Source organism: Vanacampus margaritifer, chromosome 3 (genome assembly GCF_051991255.1).
Source record: "Vanacampus margaritifer isolate UIUO_Vmar chromosome 3, RoL_Vmar_1.0, whole genome shotgun sequence".
Lineage (NCBI taxonomy): Eukaryota > Metazoa > Chordata > Actinopteri > Syngnathiformes > Syngnathidae > Vanacampus > Vanacampus margaritifer.
The window spans coordinates 1,810,214-1,824,418 of record NC_135434.1 but is presented as its reverse complement, the minus strand read 5'-3'; the positions used below and the strand labels follow the sequence as shown (position 1 = coordinate 1,824,418).

General features: G+C 43.1%; 1 protein-coding gene across 13 annotated transcripts in view; it reads right to left on the bottom strand.

The window, feature by feature from the left end:
- The window catches only part of LOC144049512 (uncharacterized), a 69,578-nt gene that overhangs the window by 28,531 nt on the left and 26,842 nt on the right, over window positions 1-14,205 (bottom strand). For all 13 annotated transcript variants that reach the window (XR_013293585.1, XM_077562497.1, XM_077562503.1 and 10 more), the window contains 4 exons: window positions 13,203-13,460; window positions 12,640-12,727; window positions 1,392-1,435; window positions 1,226-1,301 (listed from right to left, as the gene is read on the bottom strand). Coding sequence is in view for 12 of the 13 variants with exons in the window: in XM_077562497.1 (XP_077418623.1) it covers window positions 1,226-1,301; window positions 1,392-1,435; window positions 12,640-12,727; window positions 13,203-13,460 (466 nt within the window). In the remaining variant the exon portion in view is untranslated. The remainder of the gene's footprint in view (window positions 1-1,225; window positions 1,302-1,391; window positions 1,436-12,639; window positions 12,728-13,202; window positions 13,461-14,205) is intronic.

Below are 14,205 nucleotides of genomic sequence, written 5' to 3'. Positions count from 1 at the left end.
TAGTGACATAAGTACGTGTGTAGAATGTGGCCTTATTAATGTTATGTAATTTATTTTACAATTTTTTTTTGTTTTAAATTAAGAATTTACATGTATCGATATAATTATTACATTTATCATTGAATCAAAACCGCTTTTATCTAGTTGCTTTTGCCACATTTTTTTGCCGGATATATGGTTTATTTAAGTGTTAACCGTTTAGCTCTAGCATTAAAGTAAGCAATTTAGGTACTAAACATTTTTAGTACTGCAATATAAAAATGCGTGACCTGATTTATTTAGTGGGATTATTCATCATTGTTTAAGAATTTACATATTATATGTTTATTATATGTCTTTTTTGGTTCGAATGTTGCACTATATTTGTATTGTTTATACTTGTATACCTTTATATTTATAATGTATATTTCACAGACGCAGAAAACTATTTTGTGGCTGTATTCATTTATGGAATTATTCATTTTACTTTATTTTTGTTCATTAATTTTAATACATCTTTTCTGCCTTAAAAATACACACTCCATTTACAATTTCTGCAGAGACATAAAAAAGTAAAATATATATTTTGTGGCCAATATTGTGTTTTTTTAAATATATGAATTTACTGTATTTATGCAATTAATTTGGTCTTTTCTGGATCCAGTGTTGCGTTGGTGGAGCATGCATGACGTAAAAAAAGCTTTAACGTTACCTTTTTAAACTGCACAATGCACCTTTCATTTAAATGTTTATTTTTTTTTTTAAGGCTATAATAGCATCCATCCATGCATTAACTACCGCTTATCCGGCCGGGGTCGGGTCGCAGGGGCAGCAGCTTTAGGGGGGAAACCCAGATTTCCCTCTCCCCAGCCACTTCAACCAGCTCCTCCGACAGGATTCCAAGGCGTTCCCAGGCCAGCCGAGAGACATAGTCTCCCCAGCGTGTGTCCTGGGTCGTCCTCGGGGCCTCCGGCCGGTGGAACATGCCCAGAACACCAGGGAAGCGTCCGAACCAGATACCCAAGCCACCTCAACTGGCTCCTCTCCACGCGGAGGAGTAGCGGCTCGACCCTGAGTCCCTCCCGGATGACCGAGCTTCTCACCCCATCTCTAAGGGAGAGCCCGGACACCCTGCGGAGGAAACTCATTTCGGCCGCTTGTATCCGGGATCTTGTTTTTTTCGGTCACTATAATAGCTATAATAGCAATGATAATCATAGCAATAATAATAATATTTTGAACTTACCACTTCACTAACGAGAGGAATAGGCCTTCTCTTTCGGAGGTCCGGCATGCTGTCAATGCCAAACGGTGTGTTTTCCCTACACACAAACATACAAATGCACCGATTGATATATTATGAAGTTACATAATGGATGTTCCCGGCCGGATACGACGAGGCATTCACTGACCCTGGCTTGGCCCATGGCTGCCTGCCGGGGTCGCCATCTTGGCTCTGAAACACAAAGTCAAACGTCACAGATTTCAAAGCAGTTGAGAAGCATGGATACCTTTTGAGGGGTTGTGGACGCCACAAGGAGCATGCACATGAAAACGAGTCGGGATTGAGGCGGCTTGGTTGACTTTTCAGCACGGCATGCTAACGCTAGCATCACTCCAATAGGTGGCGACAAGGAAAAGAACAATTTCTCTGTTTTATGGCAAGTCATCTAACTTTGCTCCACCAACACATAATGAGGAGAAAACAGATCAATCATCTATCAATTATATTTACTTCAATTTGGGAGCAGAAGAACAAAATCTTAAACCAAACTCTGATGCAACAGTTTGAGTGCGACCAGACACCAAAGAAACATTCCATCAAATTACACATGAACAAGGTCTTGGGGGGATGTAATGTTAGTAATGTCGGGGGCAGAGAAACCACACAGTCAGAAACCTGATCTCCATCTTGACTTGCACCTGCAAGACAGCACAAGACATACGGCAAAGTGTCAACACATGCTTAAGCGCTAACAGCCGACTGAGCTCATCAGCGTTCATTACGTGTCCAGCCGGCAAAAAAAAAGAAGAAAAAGATATCTCCCTCTTCCCGAGGAGATAATTCATCCGTTCTAATTCAGCAAATGGCCGCCGCGGCTGGAGCGAAGGGCTGGCAATTGGCAGGTGATGGATGGATGACACTTGCGGGGGTATGAAAATGTTGGCTTTAGCGCAGACGACAAGACACATGGCGTCAATTTAGCGCTAAGCATTTAACGGCCGTACTCCACAAAGGTGCTTAAAACAATGTTATTTTTACTTTTTAGTGGGTCTACTCATGATAAACATGCCTACCAAATTTCATGTTGCTAAGGGAAACAAGTCTGGGCGGAGCTTAATTTTCCAAAAATTCCAGCACAACAAGCTTATTTTGATGGATGAGCTGGAGTCTATCCCATCTGACTTTGGTCCTTTCCCTACTCAAAATATTGGGAACTATGTTTTGACAGACGTGATAAAGATGAAATGATTTCCAGTTGAAGACTACCTGCTTCAAAGCCCTCCCGAGAGGAGGTCGACACACTGGCGAGGTTGCGCCTCATCTCCCGCTTCTCCCGCAGGATCTGCTGGAAACTCCTGACACATTTTAGCTTGCGTTCGTCTAGCTGGCTTATCTCCAGGTTTTGCTCCTCTGCTTGGATGGCTAACTTGGCAGTGACGTCTTCTCCTTGTGCTTCTGGTTCTGCAAGCGACAAAGATTCTGTGGTGGTGCATGGAGACAGCTGGCTCTTGACGTTCCGATCCGGAGGCCACACCTCAGAAGCTTCTGCGTGATCGCTGGCGGACCAGGACTCGGGGTAGGCTACAAGTTCCAAACTTGGGTAATGTTGGCTGGTGGCTGCAAACTCTTCTTCAGCTTCTTCAAAGGGAATGTTTTGGCTCACAAGGTCCCAGCTAAAAGATTTTGGCGGCATGTCCGCAATTTTGGACATGTCAAAGTCTGTTGCGTCTTCTCCATCTTGGTCTGGCGGAACCTCAAGTTTGCGAAGCGCTCCTCGTAAAGCAGAACTAAAGTCGGAAACGGCTAGACTTATACGCCTGACGTTAAAGCCTGTTTGGAGATCGTCCTGACCGGGTTGAGGGAGTCGGCTATCAGTCTGTGGTATAAAGGATTTCTCCTGCAATGTCCACCTCCCTGCTGTAGAGTCTTCATACGGCAAATACGTTCCATCATAACTACCAACGTGATTGTTTGATTGGTCATAATCAAACCCGTTGGAGTATCCATAATGTCCATCAAAAGAATGGTAACCAGAACTTTTAGGGTAGGAACAATCTGTGGTGTAATTTCTGAGGTTGGTCTGAAATCCTGGCTGTGATTTCGACCTGCGCGTTTGCCACTCCTCTCGACGTGAGGATGTCCTTGCAGGCGAGTTGGAGTAATGCTGCTTGGATGCAACCAAGCCATGATCTGAGGAAATCCTGGTGGCATAGTGATCCCAACCAACCGCTCCGTCATATAAAGCCTCTGATTTGTGATCCCGCCGGTAAGAAGGTTCCCCGTCCCAAAGACGCTCCCCAGCAGCCTCGTGTGGCACTTTATTGGTCGCCCAGTGTTCTTTTGCCTGATCAGTAGGTCTCTCCAAATCAGACTCGGACTTGGAACTTTGAGAAGACAAGGAAGTGGTGCTCAGGCAGTCTTGGCCAAAGCTCAATTTTCTGGCTAGCGCACCTTCTGGGATGTCTGAGCTGAGGTCCGAGGTATCCTCAAGTTCCTCAGGATCCAGATGATTGGCTGATTCTACAATTGGAGATACAGAATAGTCCTTTGCCCTCAGTCGTCGCAAATCCTCTTTGTTAACGTCAGGGAAACGGTTGGTCTTTGATGCTGCGCTCTCTAAACTGCCGTACGCACTGGCCGGCCTCCTGCGAGGAGTGGGGCCATCCAGGTGCACTGCCCCCGACCAAGTACCGGCCCGCGCACCTTGACCTTGCTCCCCATTTCCACTGGAGCGAATGCCCTCAATTTCCAGCAACACAGCATCGACACAAGACGAAACCTCCTCCACGGAGCCTTTCACTGAGGTGAGGTAATCCCTGAGGTCTGAGATCTCCTCCTGGATCTTGTTGATGCCTCGCAGCTCTTTGAGAATATGATCGATGATGGCACTGGACTCCTCCTCGCCCAGACGCCCTTCCTCCTCCTCTGGCTCCGGTGGTGCTGGGAGTGCGGTGGTGAAGTCATAATCCAAAGTGTCCCCGGCAGAATAAGGTCTCTTGGGTCGAGCACGGGGGGAAGTGGCCAAGATGCCGTTTCGGTCCGAACTGGCGGAACCAGAGAGTGGGAGGGTAGTGGGCGACAGCTCCGGAGACAATGGGAGCAAACCCTCAAAGGAGATCCGCTTTCGATTGGCAGGGGATTTTCTGCTTTTGCGCTGCAGGGTGCAGGGTATACGTAAACACCCTTCCCGGGTCAGCTCCACTTCACCGACACATGGTGGTCTCGGTGCTCCTGCGTGTCCTTTACCGTTTGAGACGACTGCTGAAGCGCAGGCTTTATCACTGGGCGCCGTTTTCGGATAGAGCTGTCTGCGATCCTTCGCACGCTTCTCCTGATCAGCTTCCTCCTCATAATAATGCTGGGGATCAGGCACGTGGTGGTCCACAGACCCTTGCAGCAGCCGGTGGATTTTCCCCCGGATGACTAGGGCTACCTTGGGGTTGGGGGCTCGCTTCTTGGTTTTGGTGCCTCCTTTCGGGGGCACGCTGGCTCCATGTGGCCCACCAGAGCGATTCCTGGAGAACATGTTCCTTATGGTGTTCCCCGCATTGTAGTCAAAAGGCGGCTACCATTTTTCTGCTAATTTTACCTGCAGGAGGTATGTTTTTTTTATCACAAAAAGTCAGCTGGGCTAAAAAAAAAAGACAGAACATTGGTATATTTAGTAAAAAATTTCATATTCATAATATAATATTCAGTAAAGATTTCAACAAAACAAACAAGAAGAATTAAGACATTTGAGGAATGATTTGGGATAGTGAGCCACATGTTGCTTCATCAGAAATCAAGAAGTAGGCAACTTTGTCACTTTCTTTACCAAATATTTTTGCTGTTACACGACAATTTGTCCATTGGTCGTACATCATTTTCTTGTTTTTAACCTTGGGACATTCCCCGTGACGCCAATACCGCGTTAACATTGTTAAAATATGAGAGTTATTCTTTTGTAAAGGCACGACTTTGAATTATTGGTAATAGATTCCATCTAGTTTAAATTTAGATAGGATCAGCTGGCCTCTCTTCTTCAATTAAATGGATGGTCACCATGAACAAGAAATAGATTTTATTTCATTAAATTATGATTGCTGAAAGCCTCTGAATGTTGCAATGACACCCAAGGAGGGAATATTGGGAATATTTCACTTCTTTTTTTTTTTACGTGACTGTTGACTTACAACCCTCACACAATACTCTTAATTATATTCATTGAGTGACACATTGATTGGATGTCAGCATCCTGGAAGTGTGCGCTAAAGTCCTTCACTGTTGACAAAAAAGGGCAAATGTAAATCACACTAGTTGTTGCTCAACACATGCCAAATCCTTGACACCTCCCCCTCCCCTCCCCACTTCAGGAAAAAAAGCTAAACCAGATGCTTACAACCTGATATGAAACTAATTTTATACAAACAGTTCTACCTAGGGGGATGTTCCAACACCCCCACTTTTTCTGGTGAAGGGTTCAGCAACTCGGTAGCTCTTTTCACGTCAAAGCACTTTGACATCGTTAAGCATGTCCCATAAGTGCATTAATGTGCTGACTGGCGTTAGCTTCGGGCTAACTTTGATTCCTGTTCAAATACATTTTTATCTCCACACTTGATGCTCCTTTGATGTTTCACATTTGGGAATATTTCGATTTTCTCCGTCTGGCACTGAAGGCGTTTGGTCTCTCTGGAAATCGCTCTTAACTTCTGTATGTCTGTACATTTACATTTATATGCGCAATCAGCGGCCACTTCACTCTGTCTGCTTCGCCAATGACTTATATTAGCAGTGAAGCTAAGCTATGTTATGACTTCTTTTTCCAAGGTGAGCACGAGGGAGAGGTGGTGCGCCAAATGTAGGCTTTGAAACTGGTTTAACCCATTCACTAAATTTGTCTGTTTGAGCATTTCAACTCCTCTTTCATGACCCACAGAATAGAATATTGTACTAAAGAAAGAGTAGACATTCTATCTTTCATCAGAAAAGAAAGTTTGTTTTCTGATTTTTACATTCTTTATTAATCAGCAGTAGTTTCACCAAAAAAAGCGTACAAAATGCGCTGACATAAAGATGTTTTGCTTTTGTGGCATCAAAACTACCAACCAACTATTTCCTACTCAAAAGCTGTGCTGAGCAATGCAACGCTGCCATCTACAAGGATCTGTTAGTCATTACACTGGTTTACAAACCTATGACAATATTAATGATGATATAAAATATGAACAGGAATATAAATATTTAATGAATATGTCTACTGTCATAGTTTATAAAGGAAGTCCTGTTTTTTTCCAAACAAAAAAAAAACTTTTGATTTACTTTTGATCTTTGAAAAAGATTTACATTATAAAACAGCTTTGCTTTCTGTAAGCGTAAAAAAGTAGGAGTGAAGACAACTTGGCATTTCAATAATCTTCCACAAACACTAGGCTGACTTGAAATACTTCCTGTTTTCATTCTTCATTCTTTCTCTTTTCCTTTCAAATTTGTGTCAAACAAAATATATGCTGCCATCTAATGGTCTACTGTGGTATTACAACCAACATAAACGGGAGGCAGTACAGAATCCAGTTAAAACCTTTAACCCAGACCAGAATGAGCGATTGGTGGTGGGATTATTGTATTCTAAAAATGTCTTCCGCATTACAGGAGCTAAAACATACATTTGCACATACAAATGTATTATACTATCTGTAAATTGAAGTTTAATTTGTAGGTTTGAGTGACAAACCATGACAACAAAATCGCAATGCTTTGACATTTGGGTGCATTACCAGCTTGTTAGGCTGTCACGCTCTCGTCACGTTTGCGTTTCTTAATGTACACAAATTGCTGCTGGAGGGGGAAAAAGACAACCCGCCAACATTTTGACACCCAAATGCATTGCATCTGATATGCTACTCCAATCTGCCACTTCACAAGATTTCCTCCTCCCAAAGACGCTATTGATCGTCGCTAAACGGCGGCCGTGCTCTTGTGACCGTTTCACGCAGAGACGATCAATGGGAAGGCTTTAAGACAGTACATCCGCTAGCCATCAATCAGACTTTTTCTATTGGAGGCAATAAAGAATAGAAAGCTTATGAAAGAAGACAGACGGCAAATGAAAACGTCCTCTGCTCACCTTCAACGGAGACAAAAACAGCCTTCGGTGACAAGTGCACAACATTGTGGAACGACTGCATGTCAGAGATGTCAAGAAAAAAAAAAGGGATTTATTGTAGAGAAATTTAGTGAAAGATCACGAATCAAGGCAAACTGGGTTGACCTAAAAAAGTAGTAGTAGTAGTGCCTCTATTGGTGCTCACAACATTGTGGAGCGACTACAATCAGAGTTTAACGGGAAAAATGGTATTAATGAAGAATGCAGCAAAAAGGCAAGAATCAAGGCAGGCTGGGCGGAACTAGCTCTTCCTAGAATATAAATAGATGCAGACAATATTGTGAAGTGACCATATGTCAGAGTGTACCAGAATAGAGAAAACTCCAACAACAAAGGCACTCTACCGTCTGTGGTCACTCCTATGTAACGTAGCTCCTCCAGAGCATAAACACAGATGCACACAACATTGCGGAGTGAACACGTCAGAGGTCACACGTCATGTCAGATTCAGCCGGAAAAATTAGATTTTCATGGCAAAATTAAGTCAAATGTCGACAAAGAAGACACACTTTGCTAAACTAAAAAGTGGTGTATTTTATCCCTGCTTGACACTCAGCATTAAGGGTTGGAATTGGGGGGGTTAAATCACCAAATGATTCCCGAGCGCGGCTGCTGCTGCTGCTCACCGCTCCCTTAGGGGATGGGTCAAATGCGGAGAAAGAATTTCGCCCCACTTAGGTGGGTGTGACAATCAGTGGTACTTTACTTTAACTTTAATGTTGCAGGGAGAAAAGGGGGACTTTTATAGTAAAATTTTGAGAAACTTCAAAAAGGAATTCAGAGTGTGGTGTAATTCCTCTGTACAACAAACATGGACACACAACATTGTGGAGCGAACACACATCAGTCTACTAACACCAAATACAGTTCACAAAGCATGCCCCATAAGTGCTTGCAACTTTAAGTGGAACGGCACACTTTTGGAGAACCATGCTATGATTGGACAACAAGAACTACTTCCAGGGGCCAAAAGATCTTCATAAATAGAGAGGTAATAGTTTTAGGTCCAGGAACATTTGCAGTGGGTTAGGTACATATCTGACTGGACACACATGGACCCGCACGCACGCACACACACAACTAAACAACCGCCACACAATCAACGCACGCATAGTTATGAGTCATGTCTGCCGCCTTCATTGGCCTGGTTGTCCCGCGCAAGCTAATTGATTTAGCATCACCATTTGAACACAAACACACACCAACATACACACACAGACAAACACACTGAAGGCGTGTCCGTCAAGAGTGCATTCTGGGAAGTGTAATCCAATCAGCCTTCTCTTCCCTCGCTGTGCCACTCAAGTGAATGACAAACTGTTAGCCTGCTGGTGCTAACGGCTTTAGCTTCCTTTCAACACACTTCGGCACACTTTTTATTCTCCCCGAGTTCACGATCAGTCTAAAAAAAAAAATCCATGTTGATCTGGCCCTGATAAGAACTATTGTCCTGGTCGAATTCCAGGGAAGGTTCTCAGGAACCAGAAAAAAGCTCCTGCGCTATGGGTAGGTGAAGGTGGTCACTTTGGTGGTAGTACTTTTATGCAGTCCGGGAACTTTTCAGATTGGAACCTTTTAGTTCTATGAAATAAAGATTCATGAAGTTCAAGTTATTTGCATTATTTACGATTGCTGCTTTCTGATTGGCTGTCTCCAAAAGGAGCACTTGTCTTATTAGCACCTGGTTGAAAGCTTTGGCAGAGGTCTAAACTCCGCCCCCTCCCCAGTTGACTTCCTGTTTGTCCTGTTGTCTAAAACATGTGAAGTGCATTATAAATAAAAGTTGTTATTATTATTATTGTCATGGCTTTCCTGCCCTTCTTACTGACTGCTGAGAATCGAACCGCTGGTCCATTCCATGCGAGACGCGTTCACTGGCGGACTCTGGTGCTAAGTGACGGATTTGCGGGAGGGTGAAAGTGCACCGTGATTGGTTAAAAATAGAAAGCGCTTGTCACTTGAGGATGGAGGTTCGCTGAGTCGGGTTGGGGGTGCACTGGGGTGGGGGGGTGCCTGTTCTCAGGAAGAGCTCCCTGGGGGGCCCATAAGGATCTGGAACTTGTGCTCATTCCTCAAATGTCTCCCCTCCTTAATGAATGAATGAACGGTCGCCGTACACTTACCCGGAGCACGAAGAGCGGAGCCAGAGTTTCCGGACAAAACCTCCAAAGTGGCTTTTCCGGCATGTTTTTGCTGGGCTGTCTATCAAATCCATTTCAAGATATTTGTATGTCCAATCAAGATCATAGCAACTACCGTCTTCATCCTCATCTTCATCGTCCTTCCTCCTCCTCTTCTCTCATATCACTGATGGAGCTGCTCAGTACTAGAACTACTCGCCTCTCTCCCACTCAACATTCCTCTCTCTCTCTCCCTCCCTCCCTCCCTCCTTTCTTCTCATACTTTGTCTCCCTCCCTCATGCCTTCCTTCTCTCATCCCTCTCTCCCTCCCTCCCTCCTTCATCTCTCTCCCCCTCTTTCCCCCTACTGCATCCACCTCTCTGCATCTGTCTCCCTTTCTCTCATCTTGTCCTCCCTCTTTCCTTTCTTCTGTCACTCCTTTCTTTTCTCCTTCCGTCTCCTCTATTCTCTCCTCTCCCCCACTCTATCCCTCCTTTCCTTCCTCTCACTTTCCCCTAGTCTTGCCTTCCACCCGCTTACTTTCTCTTTGATTCTCTCCTTCCCATTTCTCCTTCTCCGTCCTTCTGTCTGCTCCTCTCTTTCTCCCCACCCTCACTCTCCTTCTCTCCCTTCCTCTCTCCTTCCCTACCTGCTTCTCTCTCTGTCTCACGTTTTCACACTTTTCTTTATATACACATAAATATATGTAATTATGTATATTTTAGTTTTTCACCCCTGCCAGCCCCACATATGCTTTTCACAGCTCTGCACCTCCTCGACACCTCCGCCATCCTGGAAATTACTTGAAATAATCAACAAAATGGGGGGGGGGGGGGTTGTCCGTGCCACGACTTCCTGGAATGCCATCCTTACTTGGAAATTATTCATGAAAACCACCATAACACACAACAGAAATAAGATACAAATAATCCACAAAGTTTAAAATACACCTGTCACATGTCTGTGTGTGTGATGACAACTTAATGTGCTCTGGTCAGTAATTCATTATGACTACCATGTTGCGCATTACAATTAAAATGTCCAAACATTCATCTTTCCATCTATGTGTCCAAATGAAATCTGCTACAAAGGAAAGCTCCAGACCACCACTAGGAATCCATCCATTCATCCATCCATCAAAATGACTTTTATTTAGCACAAGAGCACTCATTTGTGCACTGCAGACGTCTGCCAAAAGGGAGAAAAGTTAGCAAAAGTGAAAAAAAAAAAAACTTGGAACCCCACCAAAATGTAATGGCATATTTCTTCGACCCCTACCCACCCTCCCTCTCGCCACACCACCGCCCGCCTCTCCTTCTTCCTCCTCTCTCAATGTTATTACACAAAGTAGTAAAGTAATTTTTGTGTCATCCTGATACTTCAAACGCACAAAAAAAAAAGACAGGAGACTCCTTGGCAATAAGATTTAAAAAAAAAAAAAATAAATCATAGTGGCTTTAATTGCATGCATTCGTTTCACCCTCTACGGTTGTAGAACATACGATGTTGTTGATGTCATACATGAGAATGATGTTGCTTTGACCCCTAACATATTCAATAGAAACAAAGACATAATCCACAAAGTAGCCTCCAACAAAAGTACACTGCACACTGGTCACACAACAACAACATATATATATATATATATATATATATTTATTTATTTATTTATTTATTTTTGGCAGTTTTGGTCCTCCATAGATAGAAACAAACTCCTTTCATGAAAACTGAAACTACAGCCCCCGAGACAGCAACTAAAAAAGTAAAGTGAGAATAATAAAAGTATAAACGCGTTATCATAAACAAATAGACACAGCACGGCTGCAGGAATGTCACACAGTTGCCATGCCGATATTGACCATGGAGACAGAAAAAAAAGGACTATTTTTGATCCTGCTGGGGAGAACCACTCGATACTCATGTTAATGCATTATAACAAACAATGAAGAATGACAGGAAAATTACAGAGTAGAACATGCACATACAGCACTGCAATCAGAATTCAAATCTGGAACTAGTATTCTCACAGTTACAGCACAATAAACAGTATGAAAGCCAGGAACCAACAGTATTAAAGACTTAACTTTCCTCACATCTGCAGCACAACAATTGGCATTAAAGCCTGGATCTATTGACATTAAAGGTTGCAACCCACACTTGTGAAATAGCGATCAGCATGAAAGTCTGAAACTAGCCGCACACTTGATGTATGACAATCACCATTCAAGTCAGGAACTATCCACATATTTGCAGCATAACAATCACCATTAAAGCCTGGAAGTAACTGCATTAAAACCCTGGAATTATAGCCACAGCAAAACAACCAACATTAAAGTTTGCAACCATCCAGTCACTTAAAGCACAACAATCAGCATTAAAGCCCGGAACTAACTCCATTAAAACCTTTCAAGTCAAGTCATGTTTATTTATTTAGAGCAACAACAATCAACATTAAAGTTTGTAACAGTAAAAGTTTGTAATGATTCACTCACTTACAGCACAACAATCAGCATTAAAGGCTGCAGCTATCTCCACATTTGCAGCACAAGAATCTACAATAAAGCTTTAAACTAACAGCATTAAAGCCTTGTCCTATTCCCACATTCAGAAAAACTGTCAACAATAAAGTTTGTAACTATCCACTCACTGACGGCAAAACAATCGGCATTAAAGCCTTGAACTATCTGCACACTTGCAGCACAACAATCAGCATTAAAGCCTGAAATAATCCACCATTTTACAGAAGAACAATCAGCATTAAAGCCTAGAGCTATCTACACACGTTCAGAAAAACAATCAGCATTAAAGCCTGGAACTAACAGCGTTGAAACCGAGAACCAAACCCACATATACAGCAAAACAATCAACATTAAAGTTTGTAACTATCCACTCACTTTACAGCACAACAAACAGCATTAAAGCATTGAACTATCCGCACACATGCAGCATAACAATCCGCATTAAAGCTTGGAATGACCCACCATCTTACAGAAGAACAATCAGCATTAAAGTCTGAAACGATCCACAGATTTGCAGCAAATCAGCTTAAACCCAAGCTCAAATGTGTGCAAATCTAGAGCGGAAAGTCAACCAAGCCGCAGCGAAGTCGGGATGAAAGCAAAATCGGGTGGTGGGAGAAAATAAAAGACAGCGTGAGACGTCCTACCAGGAGGAGTTTGGCCCTGACTTTGTAGTAAGCTTTGAGCCAGCGGATCTTTGAAGGAGAACACAGAGGTGGATCGTCCAGCGACACGCTGACCAGGTAAAAAAAAACACAACAAAAAAACACATTTAATACTTTGCTGGATCGATACTGTACAATTTTGCTGATACCACACAACAACAACAATGCGATAATCAATGAATTGGAAGGAAATCAGCTACCATGCATTAAAATATCGTGTTATAATCGTGATAAATACCCTCGCTATCGTTACGCACCAAAGTTGATTTTCTTCCAGTATATCGATTATAATTGTTAGCTAAATATTGCAATGATATTGTAGCGTTACCTCTCACAATACAGTATCAATTCACCACTATCAGATATTGATATGCACTTACTGTATGTAGATAGTGATGTTTATATTGCATAATTGCTATTATCATTGGCAAAGTCTCATGATGGTATCGTATCACTTTATATGGCAAAGTGTTGATTTTAATTGTTGTATTATTGTTGACAAAATATTACAATATCATTTCACATGGCTAATTCATCTGACATACCTGATGTCAGTCCTGGTCTTGTTATCTTCACTGTCCCTGACGGATTTGGACGGCAGGGTGGAGGTGTCCGTCAACTCGATGCTGTCCGGTGTGGGATTTTCCGCCTTGTCTTGGTCCCACGCGGGTAGTTGGCTGGCCTGGAGAGGGGGATGGAGCCGCCCCCCAGGGGGATGGCCCGGTGGCTCGGGTTCGAAGCTTAGTTGGGAGCTGCTCGGGCTCAGGTTGCCCGAAGAGTCCAAGCGACTCAAGTGAGCCGGACTGTTGGAGAGTGGCGAGTATGTGTTTAATAACATAATCAATACAATGATCTCTATTATTACTATAAATATCAAAGAGGAGCAAATACAGGGAGGAAGGCTGGTAGGATTGGGAACTTCTAATAGAGGGTGGAACGGTTAGGAAGTGTGTTTTTTTCTTCTTAAAAATGGCTGCTTTAATTAAAAATGGCCGACGTCTTTGGTGTCGTCTTTTTGTGCTTCTTGAAACATTTTTTGCGTGCCAACCAAATTTCTGGTAAAATTGGCTAAAATCTCCAATCCCAAAAGGTAGCCTACCCATTTCCTGATAAACAATGCTAAATCAAATTGGATTAGGATTCCCCCCCGGAGCCAAACTTTTTATTTGAAGGACCACTGAAAATAGCCAAGTTTAAGCTAAAATATCCACTTCAAACCAAAAATGTCGGACTTCGGTGTGTCTTTTCAGACATGGCTTCTTAAAACATTTTTTGTGGGTCTACTCATGATAGCCATACCTCCCAAATTTCACGTTGCTATAAGAACATGGTTTCAGTGGCTGAATTCTCAAAACATCCTAAATGCAGACTACGGTATACTTGCTGACAATATTTGAATGTTGGGAGTCAAGCTTTAGAGGTGAAACGTAGCAGACGTCTGCGAGGCTGCTCCGTGACGCCGACGGCTAACGAGGAAAGTGGCGGTGATTTACTTTGTCTTGGCTGCGCTCCAAACAGCCTCTCCCGCCCCTCCTACTATTCCCGTCT